The following is a 15,890-nucleotide window of genomic DNA, read 5'->3' as shown; positions in this document are numbered from 1 at the left end:
AATCATTGTGGGCACTATTAGCCATTGATTATTGTGTAAATTCTGTGATAGTAATGGCTTTCCCTATCGTTGGGATTCTATTTTGTATCATATGACCAGAGGAGACATTGTTAATCATGTAGTATTTGTTTTATAAAATTTTGAGGCATATCTATCCTCTTTCCTATAATGAATCATCTATTCTCACTAATACAATGACTTCAAATTACTGACATCCTTGCCCAAAGAAAATATTTTCTGTACTTTTTAGCATAGTCAGTACATATATATATATATATATATGTGTGTGTGTGTGTGTATATATATATATATATATATACATATATATATATATATAAGCATCCCACTGTGGTCTTTCCTTTATTTAATGATTAACGATGATAACATGTTAGATTTTGTAACTTATTTGGAAGTATGTGCAATGGTTAGTTTTGTCAACTTGGCATAATCTAGAATCACACGGGAAGCATATCTCAATGGGGAATTTTATCAGTTGGCTTAGGGCAAATCTGGGACAGATTATCTTTATTATCTTTATTATTTATTATTATTTACTATTATCTTTATTAAGTCAATGGTTGGAACAAGAGTCAGCAACACTTTATGACACTATTTGGGCAGACAGTTGTGAATAATTTAAGAGGAGAAACACAGCTAGGCATAGCAGGAGAGAAATAACCACAACTGCATTCATTTCTTTCTATTCTTGATTGTGGATATAAGGTGACCAGCTGTTGGAAATTCCTCCCGTTACTTCCCACAACGATGGTCTATGACCTGAATTGGAATAGAAATAAACTTTTTCCCCTGATGTTGATTTTGGTGACTTTGTTATCACAGCACCTGAATGAAACTAGGGAAGCAGGTGGACTTTGCCTATCTTTTGTTGGTAAATTACAATATCTGATAGTTTTTATTTCCTTTTTTAGTAATAGAATTTTATTATCTAAGATGGATATTAATACCTTAGGAATAATATTTTTTACAATTGTTTTCTCTTGGTGTACAGAATTTTAAGTCTGTTTTGAATCCATTTGTTTTTTGTTTTTTTTCTCCTGAATGCTCATCTGTACTTTTATTTTTTGTCTTTACAATACTGGCCATTCTGACAGGTACATCATTTTAATTTACATTTCAACTGAAGTATCCACTAATGGGTAAATCAATAAAGGAAATACAATATATATTCACAATAGAATACTATTCTACCCTTAAAAAGCGTAAGGAATGTTACTTATAACAACATAGGTGAGCCTGGAAGATACTGTACGAAATGGTATGAGCCAACTAACAGAAAGGCAAGTGCTTCCGGGGGTCACTTATGTGCAGTATAAACTTGGCCTTTAGAGAGGCAGACACAGGGCAGTTTCTAGGGGCTGGGAAGGAGAAGGGTCCAGAATGAAAGATATTGTCCAAAGGATTAATTGAATCCATTTGTGAACCTCTATTCTATTTTGTGCCTTGCACTTTGACATAACAGAGAAATGTTGAAATTACCCTGCATTTCTGATTTAAATATTTATATTTTTGCGCACCAGTGTTTTGCCTGCACACCTATATGTGAACCAAATGTATCCATGTTTGAATAAAGGTTAGCAGAGGATGTCAGATCCCCAAGAAGCGGCTTAGTAGCAGTTGTTAGCCACCATGTGGGTGCTTATTACCAAACTCAGTTCTTTACAAGAGCAGTGAGTAAGTGTTCTTGAACCTTGAATCCTCTTTCTAGTGCCAAATCCAGTGTTCTAAATGTTTCTTCTTTTGGCTTATTCCAAGAGTTCAGTAGTCTTACATTTTACATTCACATTCTTTTTTTATATGGTAGTATAATGTAAGAATACAGATTGTTATTTGCTGGGTACATTCAGTTTTTTGAACATTGCATGCTAAAAACTCCTCATTTTGGGGAGTTTTGATCCCATTTTCCCCATTTGTTCTTACATGTCTATATTCATTTCTTTTACAAAAAAATTAAGGAACTGAATAAGCTTAGTTTCACTTACAGTTTGAGATTAAAGCTTATAATAATGTAGAAGAAATGATAACTGGACCATAAGATTGCTGGCCAAATGTATCAGCAGTAGGGAAGTTGAAGGCAGACTAAAAGTTCAAGAATGCTGTGAAACCTCCAAACCTGCTGCCATTCATTTCATCCAACAAGGTTATACTTCTGAAAAGTTCCACAACTTTCAACACAGCACCACAATCAAGCAACCAAGTATTTAAACACAAGAGATTCTGGGGAATATTTACATATGCCCACCTTGACAAAGTATAAAGCAGCATATTTCCAAGTAAACTAAAAATTTGGGAACTTTATTAAGCAAAATGGAAGTAAATTATGTTATCATGTATTAATATATTTTGTTTGCATGTGTGTGAATGTTTGTATGTGTTTGTGTGTGTGTGTGTGTGTGTGTGTGTGTGTGTGTGTGTGTGTGTGTGAGTGAGTGAATGTATGTGTGTGTGCATATGGGATCTTTTGCAAAACTAAGCCTGCTAATATAGCTATTTTACTGTGATGTTTTTAAAATTCAGTAGAAGGATCAAGAAAACTGTCTCTCATCAAAAAGGTCCCAAAAGTCAGTCATGTGATTATTGATGTAGAATCCAGAGACAGTGCAGAGAAAGAAGTGATTGGGTCTGACTGGAAATTCAAATTGCTACGAGGACCTGGGATTTCAATCCAATAATTGTAACTTTTTAATTTTTTTATTTTTAAAAATCATCAATGAGTTATTCTTCTGGTCTATGTTCCTACAAGAATGTCTCACTATCTTGAGGAATCGCCTGTCTACATGGCTGTCCAGTAAATCTCTCCAGCGCACACACATAAACACTATATTTATCATTTCTCGTATCTCCATTATGAAGTATTCCTCAATCAGAAGAACACAACATGGACTTCTTTATATAAACAAATAAAATGATAAATACTACAAAATACTCCAATTTTGCTACCTGTATATACATAATGATTTCATTATATTTAATATTTCTAGGAAATCAAACGCTGATATTCAAATATAGCTTCCATGTCTGAAATGAGAAAATACCTCTAAAGTGCAGAATTCCTAGCTTTCTCCATCTCTCCCTTTTTGGTGGCATCTGTGTTTGTTTTGGTTTTGGTTTTTGTCCTTCCTGTTCTATCTCACAAAACAGTAATATGTCATTGTGTGAGGACATACATTAGTCACATGTTCTTGAACTTGACAATGAAGACTAGAAAAGGGCAGATAAGGCGTGTGATGATTGATTAAGACTTATTTAGTGACACCATAAGAAAATCTCATCAAGAAGTAAGTAGTGCTTTCTGAATGCTGCAAGCTGGAGTCCCCTGAAGGTTCTCATAGTTCAATGTGCAGTGCTAGCCAAGGTTGTCTGAATTAGCCTGTGGTAGGAATGTATCAATTCAAGTAATGCAAAACCAACCAAAGGAACTCAAACAAAACTAAACCAAACCAAATAAAAACTTAAATGAATGTGTCAATGGATAACAGGATACAAAACAAAACAAAATCAAAACCAAACAAATAAACAAAATGCTACCAAGGCTTTTCACTAGGTAATGAGCAAACCATGTCTTGTTCAAGGCAGCAGTTGCTTTAACTTTACTTATTTTGTGCTCTTGGATGAATCTTAGGGTTGTGTTTGAAGATTGAAACAGAAATTAAAGAACGCATACAATCATGTGCCATTCGACTGAGTCCAAATAGACACAAGCGATTGGTTAGTTGCAGTTGATAATGGCAGGGAACATAATTTTTTTCTAGTACAAAGCATGAAGTGCAACTGTCAAATATACATTGACACTATTTGGTTTTAAAAGATTAAATATTAAAGTGATCATAAAATAAATCAGTCAACAGATTAATAGATATGAAAGATGATGACCATGATGAAATGGAAGATGAAAGAAAAATCATTGGATGAAAGGAAAATATATCAATCAGTTGATCTATAGTCATAGATAAATCACAAACAATAAGTAAATAGTTGATGGCTAAGTAGGTCGATGATAGGTCGATGATAAGTAAATTATAGTTATATACACAGTCAATGAGTATATAAATTTTATGTAGTTGGTAGATGATACAATGGGTAGATGATAGGTAGATAAATAATGTATAGATAAGAATATGTAGCTGAAATAATGGGTAAGTGATAAACAATTAGAGAGATGACCTCAAATATACTATAGAGTACATGAAACAGAACTGAGTAACAATGGAGGTTTTGAGTAATCCTGGACATTTTGAGAATAGAGCTAGACTTTTACATTACATCTGGCTCCTTCATCATTAGAGTTTAGTAAAACTTTACATGTGATTTAGTTTCAACAATTTAACTGTGTGTAAAAAATAAGAAGTGACAACTCAGAGATATAATATGCTTTTGCAGTGTTATATGGTAAAAACAATAGGGAACTGACCCATCAACAATGTGGTAAACATGATCACTAAAAGCAGAGTCGAGATGGGACACTATTTACTTAAAGTGAAGCCAGTTTTTTCATTACATGATACACATTGAATAGTAATGCTATTTTTAAATCAACTCTGTGTGGACACTGAGACTCATTTGAATGTAACTGGAGCTTTTCAATATTGATTCATAAGGTAATCAATAGAAATCCTTGTTTTGTAAGAGTGGCTAAAAGTTTATGCAAAATTCATTTTTCTACTTGAGTAGAATTGTAATATAAAATTATAGGTAATAAACTCCTTAGACAACCACAATCTTATTCTTTCATTCATTCTGTTACTCACAAACGTACAGTGTTGTGCATGCCCATATGCATACACATATGATTTCTTTATCCTTCCAGAACTTACTAGCTAATCCTGGAAATTTTTTGATGATATTGTTTTCAAATTTCATGCTGTCAGTCCAGTCTATACTAATAGATTAACAAATTTTTCAAAAATTTAAGTTAATGACTTTATCATACGTCAAAGCTCACAGAAAGAAAATGTAGTTAGAAGAGTTCAATGTAAGGACTTTTTCTCTATACATACTATTCTCTAATTGAGAATTTGAATTTTTCTATGAAAATGCCTGTGAGAAATTTTCTCAAATTATTCTATGATATTAATAAAGACTATTGGGTATGACCAGAAAGATATTTGTTCAAAAGTATGTCTGTTAAAAGTTTACCTGAAACTCATTGATTATATTTCGAAGGTAATATGTGAAAAATAATGCACATGCCACAGGCATGCACACATGCCCCTGCATGCACGCTTGCAGACACATAGAACTAGAGCTTGTATGTTTTCACAATAGCTCTTTGTATATTCTGCCCTGGTTTCACATTGATGACTATCTTGCCTTGTTTTCCTATGTACAAACTGATCAGCAGAAACCTCCCACACTTAAATTACACCCAACTTGAGATTATACTAGTATATCTTAAATTTTTAAATTATTGTATTAAAAGGCTTAACCAACTTTCATTTCAAAGGCATTCAGATGTGTTTGACTTCACCTTTTCCTTTTTATAATGACAGGGAAGAATTTCTTGTTGGGCCTGAGGATTGCACAGCGAATAAACTGAGCAAGCTTGTGCAAGGGGTGTGGGATGATGCCATGAATTCATATAAAATATCAGGTTCAGTGATGTGCATTTGTAATGCCAGGATTACAAGAGAGGCAAAACAGAGGGCTGGATGGTGGAGCCAGGAAAATCAGCTTCAATCTCATGGGCTATGCTTTTGAGCATATGGGGCATGACAGCAGATACACAGGACATCCTCTGTCAACAGCTCAAGAAGTACCAATACCCCCAAAAGTTACCCTTACTTCCACATCCATCCTATGCCACCTATGTGCTGGCCTTAACACATATATACAATATAATTTTTAAAGGTTTTTTGATCCATATTTTAATTTTGATGACATATTTATTTACTCCTTGGTAAGTAGTGATCTCACAGTTTGTTTCTCATGAATAAAACTGAATTCCTAGCTGCTTTTAAAGCATAAACAAATCAAGTGTTTTGATTAACATATTGACTCATCAGATTGAGTCTTTTTTGCTTGCATTAACTTAGAAAACTGGAGTTTAAATTTCTTTTCCATAAAGCCCTTGGTCCTGCCAAGGCTGAACCCCCAGTGAATGTGATTGTTGCGGAGAGGGCGGTAATGGGGGGAGGGACGGGAGGGGAACACCCAGATACAAGGGGAGGGGGAGGGGTTGGGGGATGTTGGCCCAGAAACTGGGAAAGAGAATAACAATCGAAATGTAAATAAGAAATACCCAAGTTAATAAAGATGGAGGAAAGCAATTCTTTTCCAAAAACGTGCTGAGAGTCTTTGAGTATTGCTAATTAATTTAAATATAACAAAACCATAAATATGTTCCATAGTTTCCAGCTTCAGTGATAACTTGTAAGTATATGAATAGGTTAGAAGATATATCATTTATGAAGTATTTTCTACTTTCTGTCTTATAATGTATAATAAACACATTATAAAACCTCCCATACTAGCCAAAGAAGGAAAATATGCCTTAACAGTTCTAAAATAGTTCCTTGACTATTCCCTTTAAACTTTCTAGAGATTCAAAATAAAAAAACAAAACAAAACAAAACAACAAAACTGAGTAGATCTTATTGCTATGGGAATTCCTAGCATTCCAGGAATTTCTTTCGTAGATTAAACTGGCCTTGACACTATGAGTTCTGAGATTATAGCTGTGTCCACCACACTTAATTCAAGCATAGCCTATTCTAGTAACCTTTGACATGATGTCAGTTAAGGTCCTTAAATTTTTCTTCTACTTCAATTATATCTATTTCAAAATACACTGTCTGCCCTACATACTGGTTCTGATGTCTTACAGAATTGTGTGCATTTTAACAATGATCAGAGTCTAAACTTTGCCAAAGCCCTTCTTTTTGTATATTGGCCAAAGTTTTCTAAAACATGTTTTCATATCACCAGTATCACAGTCATTCCTTAACTGTGATTAATCATATTAAGCATGGGTAGGTACACACACTACTAGGAATTGCATTAGAATTTCATGAAACTGCTAAAACTCTTCCCACACAAAGATTGAACCATTACTCCAGGTCTACATTCATTGCACACAATGTTCCACAGAGGAATTCGACCAAGTTAGACCATAAGCAACTTGAATGCAAATGTATCATTGTGTATAAAATATACACTCTTATAAGTTTCTCTGTATGCTCTCCTGTCACCACCAAGGAATGCAGCCTCTTGGAATAGGTGTTTTGGGTTCTTTCAGACATTATCATTCCCTTTGTTCATCTATATGACTTGTTTTCTGTTTAAATGGCAAACATTTAGGGAAGATAAACATCTTCTTTCCGGTTTCAGTCATCGCTATACTTTCTGAGATTACTGGTTTTAACCGAATGGAAATAACTTTCACTAAAGCCCTTGGTTGTCATGAAGAGCAGGACAAGCCTCGTACAACCTTAAATGTAATGTATGATTAATTCATATTAACTTTAACAATTATCCTATCTTCTTCTTCCAGGCTTCTTGAGCACAGGGGATCAGGCTGCCAAAGGAAACTACGGGCTCCTTGACCTCATCCAGGCCCTCAGATGGACCAGCGAGAACATTGGGTTCTTTGGTGGTGACCCCTTGCGAATCACCGTGTTTGGATCAGGCGCTGGGGGTTCATGTGTCAATCTGCTGACTTTATCCCATTATTCTGAAGGTAACCGTTGGAGCAATTCAACCAAAGGTATTATGCAGGTTGCAAATTTTGACAATTTTGGTGTCTGCATGCCACCACCATCAGTACTACGTGATGCTCTGTATCTTCTTCTTTGTTCCAACTGAGTGTTAGGTTGGGCTTGATAACTGTTTAGAGCTGTTTCTTTAGCCTTTCTGTGCATGTGTAAGTTTCTGTCAGACTCTTTTCTCTGTTTTCCCTGGAGCTGGGTAAGATGCTTTTTCAAATTCACTTCAGAATGCTGAACGTTGTAGTCATTTTTTTTTTCATTTTCAAAGGTTTGATTTGAAGGAAAAATCAGACAAAGACTTTCAACACTCTGTCCTTTCTGCTTATTCTGTAGGCAAAATTAAGTTGTGTAAATGTAGGAACATAGACACTTGAAGATTTTCAGTAGTTTGCATGCGTGATCCAAAATTGTCAAAGCGTTGAGGTCACTGGCAGAGCCTTTGATTACACAGAAAAATATGTTTGATTTTGTGGTTTTCTATTTTTAGCTCGAGTTTGTTGTTTTGCTTTGGTTTGTTTTGGTTTGCTTTGTTTTCTCCTAAAGCTTGGCAAAGCAGTAATGGAGCACTAGCCTGCTTTACTACACAAAATATTTTTTCCTTTTTCCCATTTTCTGGCTTTAAGTACTTTGCCTTAAGTGCTGTCATCTTTGTGTCCAGACATTCAGTCACTCATTACAATTACATTACCAACAGGATTGCAGTTCCATTATTAACTAGAGAGCTATTTGAAGAACTTCAGAGTGAATATTTTCTATTATTTATATGTAATAAAGAAGAAAACAAAATATTCATCAACAGAGATCATCTGTGATTTTCTGCCTCCTAATTGTCATTGTATGTGTGAGGAACACAAGTTATTCACTGTTAAATGGAATTCATAGAGAATCTAAGTTTCCAGAAATAAAATATTTATTTTTGTAGTTTGGATTTATAAGTATATGAGTGAAGTGGTGGCTTATGTATGTGAATGCCACTGTATGAAGAAGTTAGCATCAGCATAGGCTCTGGAAATAAGAGATACTGGTGTTTGAAAGTCATTTTGTCAAGGGTGCAGGGAACTGAGCTCTGTCCTCTATAATAGTGGATACTCTGTGCTCTTAACACATTTTTAGTTATCAAAAATATGTTTGGCATTCCAAGAGAACATTCAATCGTTTTTCAGCACATTACATTTTATATAGATGCAACTTATTGGTATGGCTTATGTAGCATCTCACTTAATGGTAGAAATATTCTTATTTTGAATAACATGACAGAAATGAAACATTTTAAATTAAGTAGACATGTTGGTCTGCAATAAAATTGCCTACTTTGAAGTGATTAAGTTCCTTAATTAAGCAGATGAGATTCTCCCAGTCTTAGTATAAGATAAGTTAAGTTAGCTTTGGTAAACTCTACAGACCTCTTGGAGTCATTTGAACAAGCATAGACCCAATGCCAGCACCAGCCAGAAGTGTAAGAGTACTGAATAAAGGAAGCAATCAGTTTGTCACATGTTCACACTTGAGAAGACAGTAAGTAAGTAGTGGCAAATGGTTCAGCAAACAGCCGAGAGTGTCACATTCTGTTACACACTCTAAGGAAATATATATATGAATGACTGGAGACATGTGTTTGAGTTTGATCTAGTTTGAATCATCTCTCAAGAGGTGCCTGGTGCTACCAGGAAGGGCATAGACAATTTTGTGAAATTCTCAGTCTCCCCCAAGACAGACCTGGATTTTAAAGACTAGAAACCCAATGAACAGCTCCATGTTGTTCAGGATTGCAGCTTCCCAGAGTCAACACCTCTTGCATAAACTTAAAGCCCCCTCACTAATGAGGGAAAAAATGACTTCCTAGGATCATTCAGTCACCATGCTTCAGGTGATATTTAACAGGAAGTATCATCTATTTTGGGTATATTTAATGTCACTAAGTGCTTGAGATAGGAGTGAATATTATTTTTAAATGACCAAGTTTATTTTAGTCATAAATATTTTAATTAGCAAAATATTCTTATGCTCAAATATCAAGAGTTTCTACATGTTACATTGCCAAAATGGCTATAGATTTCTTTGGTGAACTTTGTCTTACCAAAGCCAAGTCTATTCAGAAAACAACAGAAAATATCAACATTGTTTGACCTTTGAGTGTTTCTATACTTATCTAGAAAATATAATTAATACACATAAATACATATGCATTTTAGAGAGAACTCTGGAACCAATTCATACATGATTTCTGAACATTTGTGTAAAGCACTACTTTGCCCTTAAAATATATAAATGATTGAACATGTTTTTAAAATGAAGAAGCACTTACCCAAATCTGGAAGTGGATACTAAAAACAAATTCTTAAATAATATTAATAACCTATATTTTAAAAACACTGCTATAAGAAAGTACTCTAGTGATTCAACTGTATTTGTAAACTTGAACAGCATGCATCTGTTATCAAACTGAACATATATATGGAGTTATAATTAATAGCCCTTAAATGAGTCAAGTCAAGGGCACTGGCCCATATATGTGTCGTGTTTTATCATAAAATACAGCAGCACACATTCAACAGTAGAAAAGATTTAATTACATCCTGCACAGTCTTCCTGATGATGCTTTCCCTCTAACTTAATGAAGACACTTCTTTGGTTATGTCTTCTTCAGAGTATTCATCATATAATATTCGGTATAGAAATCTGAAAGCAGTATGTCTTAAGTTATATTCTGTTTTGTGTGATGTCAAGGCCATCCCCAGGGTATTGACAAGTCCCAGTCCTGGTATCTGTATGAGGCTCAAACAAGCATATTTTCAAATAAAATTAGGTTAAAGCAAACATTACACATTCATTTATACTGAAGACAGATATTTGGCCAAATTGAAGAAATATTGGAAATAGACAATACAGAATCTGTTGAGAGGCAAAGGAGAGAATCAATTCCATTCTGATAATGTTAATTTTCAAGTATAATGCACATTAAATAAATATTTGAGACCTTCAAATACGTATGCTTTCTAACTTTACTTTTTCTCTTTACTGCATCTTTGAGACCACAAAACTTAGAATTTCAAGTCAAGTCAAATTACACTTAAATTATAAGATCTTCACAGATTTCTCTGGTATTTTATACCCTGGGGATGACTTTATGTACCTTCTCTTAGACAGTATGTATCTATTTCTTCAATTGTACTTGGGATTTTATATACATGTCTAAAATATTGGATGTTAATTTGGGACAATAACACTCTTCAACGATCATCTGAAACTCTCTGTTGATTTTCCCATAGGACTTTTTCAACGAGCAATAGCTCAGAGTGGAACAGCCCTTTCCAGCTGGGCTGTTAGTTTCCAGCCTGCAAAATACGCTAGAATTCTAGCCACAAAAGTTGGCTGCAATGTGTCAGATACAGTAGAGTTAGTAGAATGCCTGCAGAAGAAGCCTTACAAAGAACTTGTTGATCAAGATGTTCAACCAGCCCGATACCACATAGCCTTTGGACCTGTGATCGATGGTGATGTAATACCAGATGACCCTCAGATACTGATGGAACAAGGAGAGTTCCTCAATTATGATATCATGTTAGGAGTTAACCAAGGGGAAGGGTTGAAGTTTGTGGAAAACATAGTAGATAGTGATGATGGTGTATCAGCCAGTGATTTTGACTTTGCTGTCTCTAATTTTGTTGATAATTTATATGGATATCCTGAAGGCAAAGATGTTTTGAGAGAAACCATTAAATTCATGTATACTGACTGGGCTGATCGCCATAATCCTGAAACTAGAAGGAAGACATTGTTGGCTTTGTTTACAGACCATCAGTGGGTAGCACCCGCTGTGGCTACAGCAGACCTTCACTCGAACTTTGGCTCACCTACATACTTCTATGCCTTTTATCATCATTGCCAAACAGACCAAGTTCCAGCTTGGGCTGATGCAGCTCATGGGGATGAGGTTCCCTATGTATTGGGAATCCCCATGATTGGCCCTACAGAGTTATTTCCTTGCAATTTCTCCAAGAATGATGTGATGTTGAGTGCTGTAGTAATGACATACTGGACGAATTTTGCTAAAACCGGGTATGTACCTAAGGGAAGTACTATGTCCTAATTGTAATAAAAATACTTCTTTAAGTATTCTTGAATAGCATATACATATTCTTAAATAGTTGAATGTATTATTGTTTGTTATTTGTTTTGTGATACTGGGGATTGAAACAAGTGCGCTGAACATTCTTGGACACATACTCCATCACTATGCTACGTTTCTAGTCCAAAGTAATAGATCAAAACACAGTAGCATATTAACCTCTTATAGTAAACATTCATTCTGTATTTTCTGTTTTAGACAGTTATTACATTACTAGTTCTACCTTGTCCAAGTTTATTAAGATGGACTAATATTCCTATTGCACTGATCCATGACAATATTATTTTGGCTTCTGAGGTGCATAGGCCATAGCATCATTGTTCTCAATGACAAACTTTGTGTCCTAAAGCTTTCTAGTTCATAATACTATATGCATTTTAACATTCTTCTTGGAATCCATGTATCTTACTGTACACAGAAGGGACCCGGGGTTCCAGAAGCTTCATACAAACACTTCTATGTAGGGTACGTAAGCACTGTGATGATGTACCTTTTCAGGTGCTGATCCCAAGTCATGAATTTATATTTTGACGCCATTTCTCTTGCACTGCCACTGAGATCAGTCAAATTTATGAAGCAAATATTAAATTTTTAAACTTTTTTTCACTATGATCAGTGTATTTGTGTATGTTGTTGTTGTTTGTGTGTGTGTGTGTATGTGTAGGTGTGCATGTGTGCACACTTATGCACTTATGATGCATTGATGGGAATATGAACTATGTGTACTTGCAGAAGTTTGAGGACAACTTTGGTAGAGTTGATGCTTTCCTTTTGCACTGATATTGATTCTAGAGATTGAACTCATACTGGCAGGCTTGTCCAGCAAACACATCCACTGCTGAGCCATTTTTCTGGACCTAAAATAATTAAAAGCACTTTGAGTAAATGCTAGTTCTTCTCTAAATGAACAGGGAACAAGAAAGTGAAACTAACCAGATTCATATTATTACTGAGATGATTTTGTTTAACTTAAATTTCTAAGTAGGGTCAAGTTAATGTTAAAACATAATTTAATGTTTTCCTTCGTCAACTCTTTGATTAGGCATTAAGCACAGTATTTTGACTAAGAAAAAGAATGCATAAAATATAATGTGTCCTCATCGATTCTTTCTTGTTTTTCTACTCTTTTTCCTAGTGACCCAAATCAACCAGTTCCTCAAGACACAAAATTCATTCATACCAAACCCAACCGCTTTGAAGAAGTAGCATGGACCAGATATTCCCAGAAAGACCAACTTTATCTCCATATTGGATTAAAACCGAGAGTTAAAGAACATTACAGAGCCAATAAGGTAAATCTCTGGTTGGAGCTGGTACCTCATCTGCATAATCTCAATGACATTTCTCAGTATACCTCGACAACAACTAAAGTGCCATCAACAGACATCACTCTCAGACCTACAAGGAAAAATTCCACTCCAGTCACATCAGCCTTTCCCACTGCCAAGCAGGATGATCCCAAACAACAACCAAGTCCCTTCTCGGTAGATCAAAGGGACTACTCCACAGAGCTAAGTGTCACAATCGCAGTGGGAGCCTCTCTGCTGTTTCTGAACATCTTGGCTTTTGCAGCCCTATACTACAAGAAAGACAAGAGGAGACATGATGTCCACCGGAGGTGCAGCCCTCAGCGCACCACGACCAACGACCTAACCCATGCTCCAGAAGAGGAAATTATGTCTCTCCAAATGAAGCACACTGACTTGGATCACGAGTGTGAGTCCATCCATCCACATGAGGTGGTTCTTCGGACCGCCTGCCCCCCAGATTATACTCTTGCTATGAGGAGGTCACCGGATGATGTTCCTTTAATGACACCTAACACCATCACAATGATTCCCAACACTATACCAGGGATTCAGCCCTTACATACATTCAACACATTTACTGGAGGACAGAATAATACACTGCCCCACCCCCACCCTCACCCCCATTCACATTCAACAACCAGGGTATAGCCAGATGAGAGAGACAAACTGATTTTTTTTTTCTGATGGAGTGCAGTAAAAGATTATTGGAAGATTCCTTGGCTTTCAACTTGGAAGACTCTCACTATTTAAATAAGGAGGAATATTGTGTGAATATACATATCAAGAACTTTGGGGGTTTTGAAAAAAATGAATTGTATATAGATATACACACAAATCAACTTTAAAAAAAGCAAATTCCAATTGCTAGAAGCAATGGTTCTGAATGATACTTTTTCATTCACTTTCAAGAATTAATTTGTTGAAGATTTAAGTTACATAATGGAGTTAGGCATGTGGATCGCCAAACAGGAAAGTACTGTGTCTCAATACTTTAAACAACAACAACAACAACAACAAACGAAAACAAAAATAAAATCTACTATGAATATGCACAAGGGACACACCAATGGAATGTCAGATAATTTCGTCAGTTTTCATTTGGAGCCCTTTAATTGTGTAGACCATATTTACTTAAGTACACAGAACACCTATGCTGTTAATGGCACAGCAGAAGCTCATGCTGAAAATTGCCAGTAAAACACAGAAGTTTAAAGACTGGCAGGTACAACATTATCACATAAGTGCTGTCAGTACTAAGTCGTGGGGATCAAGGAGACTGGATATTTTTAGCACGATGTGCATGATAATTTATATGCTTGGTGGCTGTGCTGCTGATTAAGCCGTAATTAAAATTCTTCTCATCCCATTGGAGTTTTTAATAGGAGCTTCCTCCATCAATTGGCAGAAACTAAAGAAGATCTTATAAGGGGCAAAAGTAATTACAATAAAATAATTTGCAGTAGTTTCGATCATAGAGGGAATAGTTATTAAAGTCTTGGGAGAAACTAGAGGTATAGTGGTGAATACTCGCTGATATGAATCCCAGAAAAAAATTTCTATGAGTTTAATATTCTCTTCATTCCCTTCTACGTAGTTTATAGAACTACAACTCTAATTGGACATGTGTTAGCTGCGGAGTTATAAATTTCTGTGGGTTTGTTACTCTGAAGTTTGTTCCTTTCGGTAACAGTCTTACAAGGTATAAGGACGCCCCAATAGTACCACTCTGATTACAGTTCTCAGTCGATTGATTTACTCATGTAGCATGACAAAATGTTTACTACTAAGAATTCAACAGAAAGCTCAGTCCCTCTTCACATTGCTTCTTTCTCGCTGAGGGTCACTTGAATTTACTCATGAGATCTCAGTAGAGGAACAACTTAGGTGCAGAACCTGGGAGAGTCAACAGCTGGAGGGTTTGTCTTTCACATATGTGCAGTTTCAAATGAATTCTCAAAGACCACAGGAATCTCTGAATCCCCTGTTGTTTACCAGTAACATCAGTATATCACAGACCTTTCCAAATGTTTGTATATGTAATCAGATGTACATTTATATTAAAAAATCAATGAGATGGACTTAAAGAGCACATCCTGATCAATGATTTCTCTCTTATCTGTACTATATTTCTATTAGACTAAAGTTATGTGATTTTTTTTTACCTTTTTTCAGATGACTAGCAATTTTGATAGTTTGTAAGATAACGCAAAGGACTTTCTCTGACTAACTGCAGTAACTGAAACCTTTCTTTCCAGCTACCCTTTTTCAAGAATTGAAAGCTTATTATACAAAAGAAAACACTTGTATACTACTTGGTGGGAAGGACGTTGTGTATCTTGACCACATCTGTGGTCCTTGGGTGAAATAAAGATAATATGGATAATGGCAATTAGTCAAATGCTAAGAGACCTGATCTTTGCTCATTAAAGAGCTAAAAATGTTTATTGCTGTTTTGTCTTTTATTTTGCTTTTACAACAAAGAAATGAAATGAAAAGAAAGAAATTTAAAATAAAAGAAACAAGATTGTCTTGGAGTCATTTTTCTAGAAGAGTTGGGTTTTGGAAGGCATATAGGCAACTTCAGAGAATAAAACTGAGCATGGAGACTCCTGGAACTTTAGTACTAACTTAGAACCAGGAACTCATAGAAAATGGTACCTATGTAATTTTAAGTACTCCTTCCCCAAGACTTCTTACAAACATGGCGATCACTGTTTTCACTTAAAAACA

The 15,890-nt window shown here is 35.4% G+C and overlaps 1 protein-coding gene across 9 annotated transcripts in view; it reads left to right on the top strand.

The window, feature by feature from the left end:
• Positions 1-15,602, top strand: part of Nlgn1 (neuroligin 1) — a 905,434-nt gene extending 889,832 nt beyond the window's left edge. For 6 of the 9 annotated variants that reach the window (XM_087614475.1, XM_087614453.1, XM_087614472.1 and 3 more), the window contains 3 exons: positions 7,508-7,720; positions 10,991-11,780; positions 12,986-15,602. In XM_087614475.1, coding sequence (XP_087470601.1) covers positions 7,508-7,720; positions 10,991-11,780; positions 12,986-13,808 — 1,826 coding nt within the window. In that variant the 3' untranslated portion in view covers positions 13,809-15,602. 9 annotated transcript variants of the gene reach the window in all.
• Positions 15,603-15,890: the final 288 nt, after the last annotated feature.

This window comes from Rattus norvegicus, chromosome 2 (genome assembly GCF_021556685.1).
Source record: "Rattus norvegicus strain SHRSP/BbbUtx chromosome 2, alternate assembly SHRSP_T2T, whole genome shotgun sequence".
NCBI lineage: Eukaryota > Metazoa > Chordata > Mammalia > Rodentia > Muridae > Rattus > Rattus norvegicus.
This window is presented reverse-complemented; position numbering and strand designations above follow the sequence as displayed.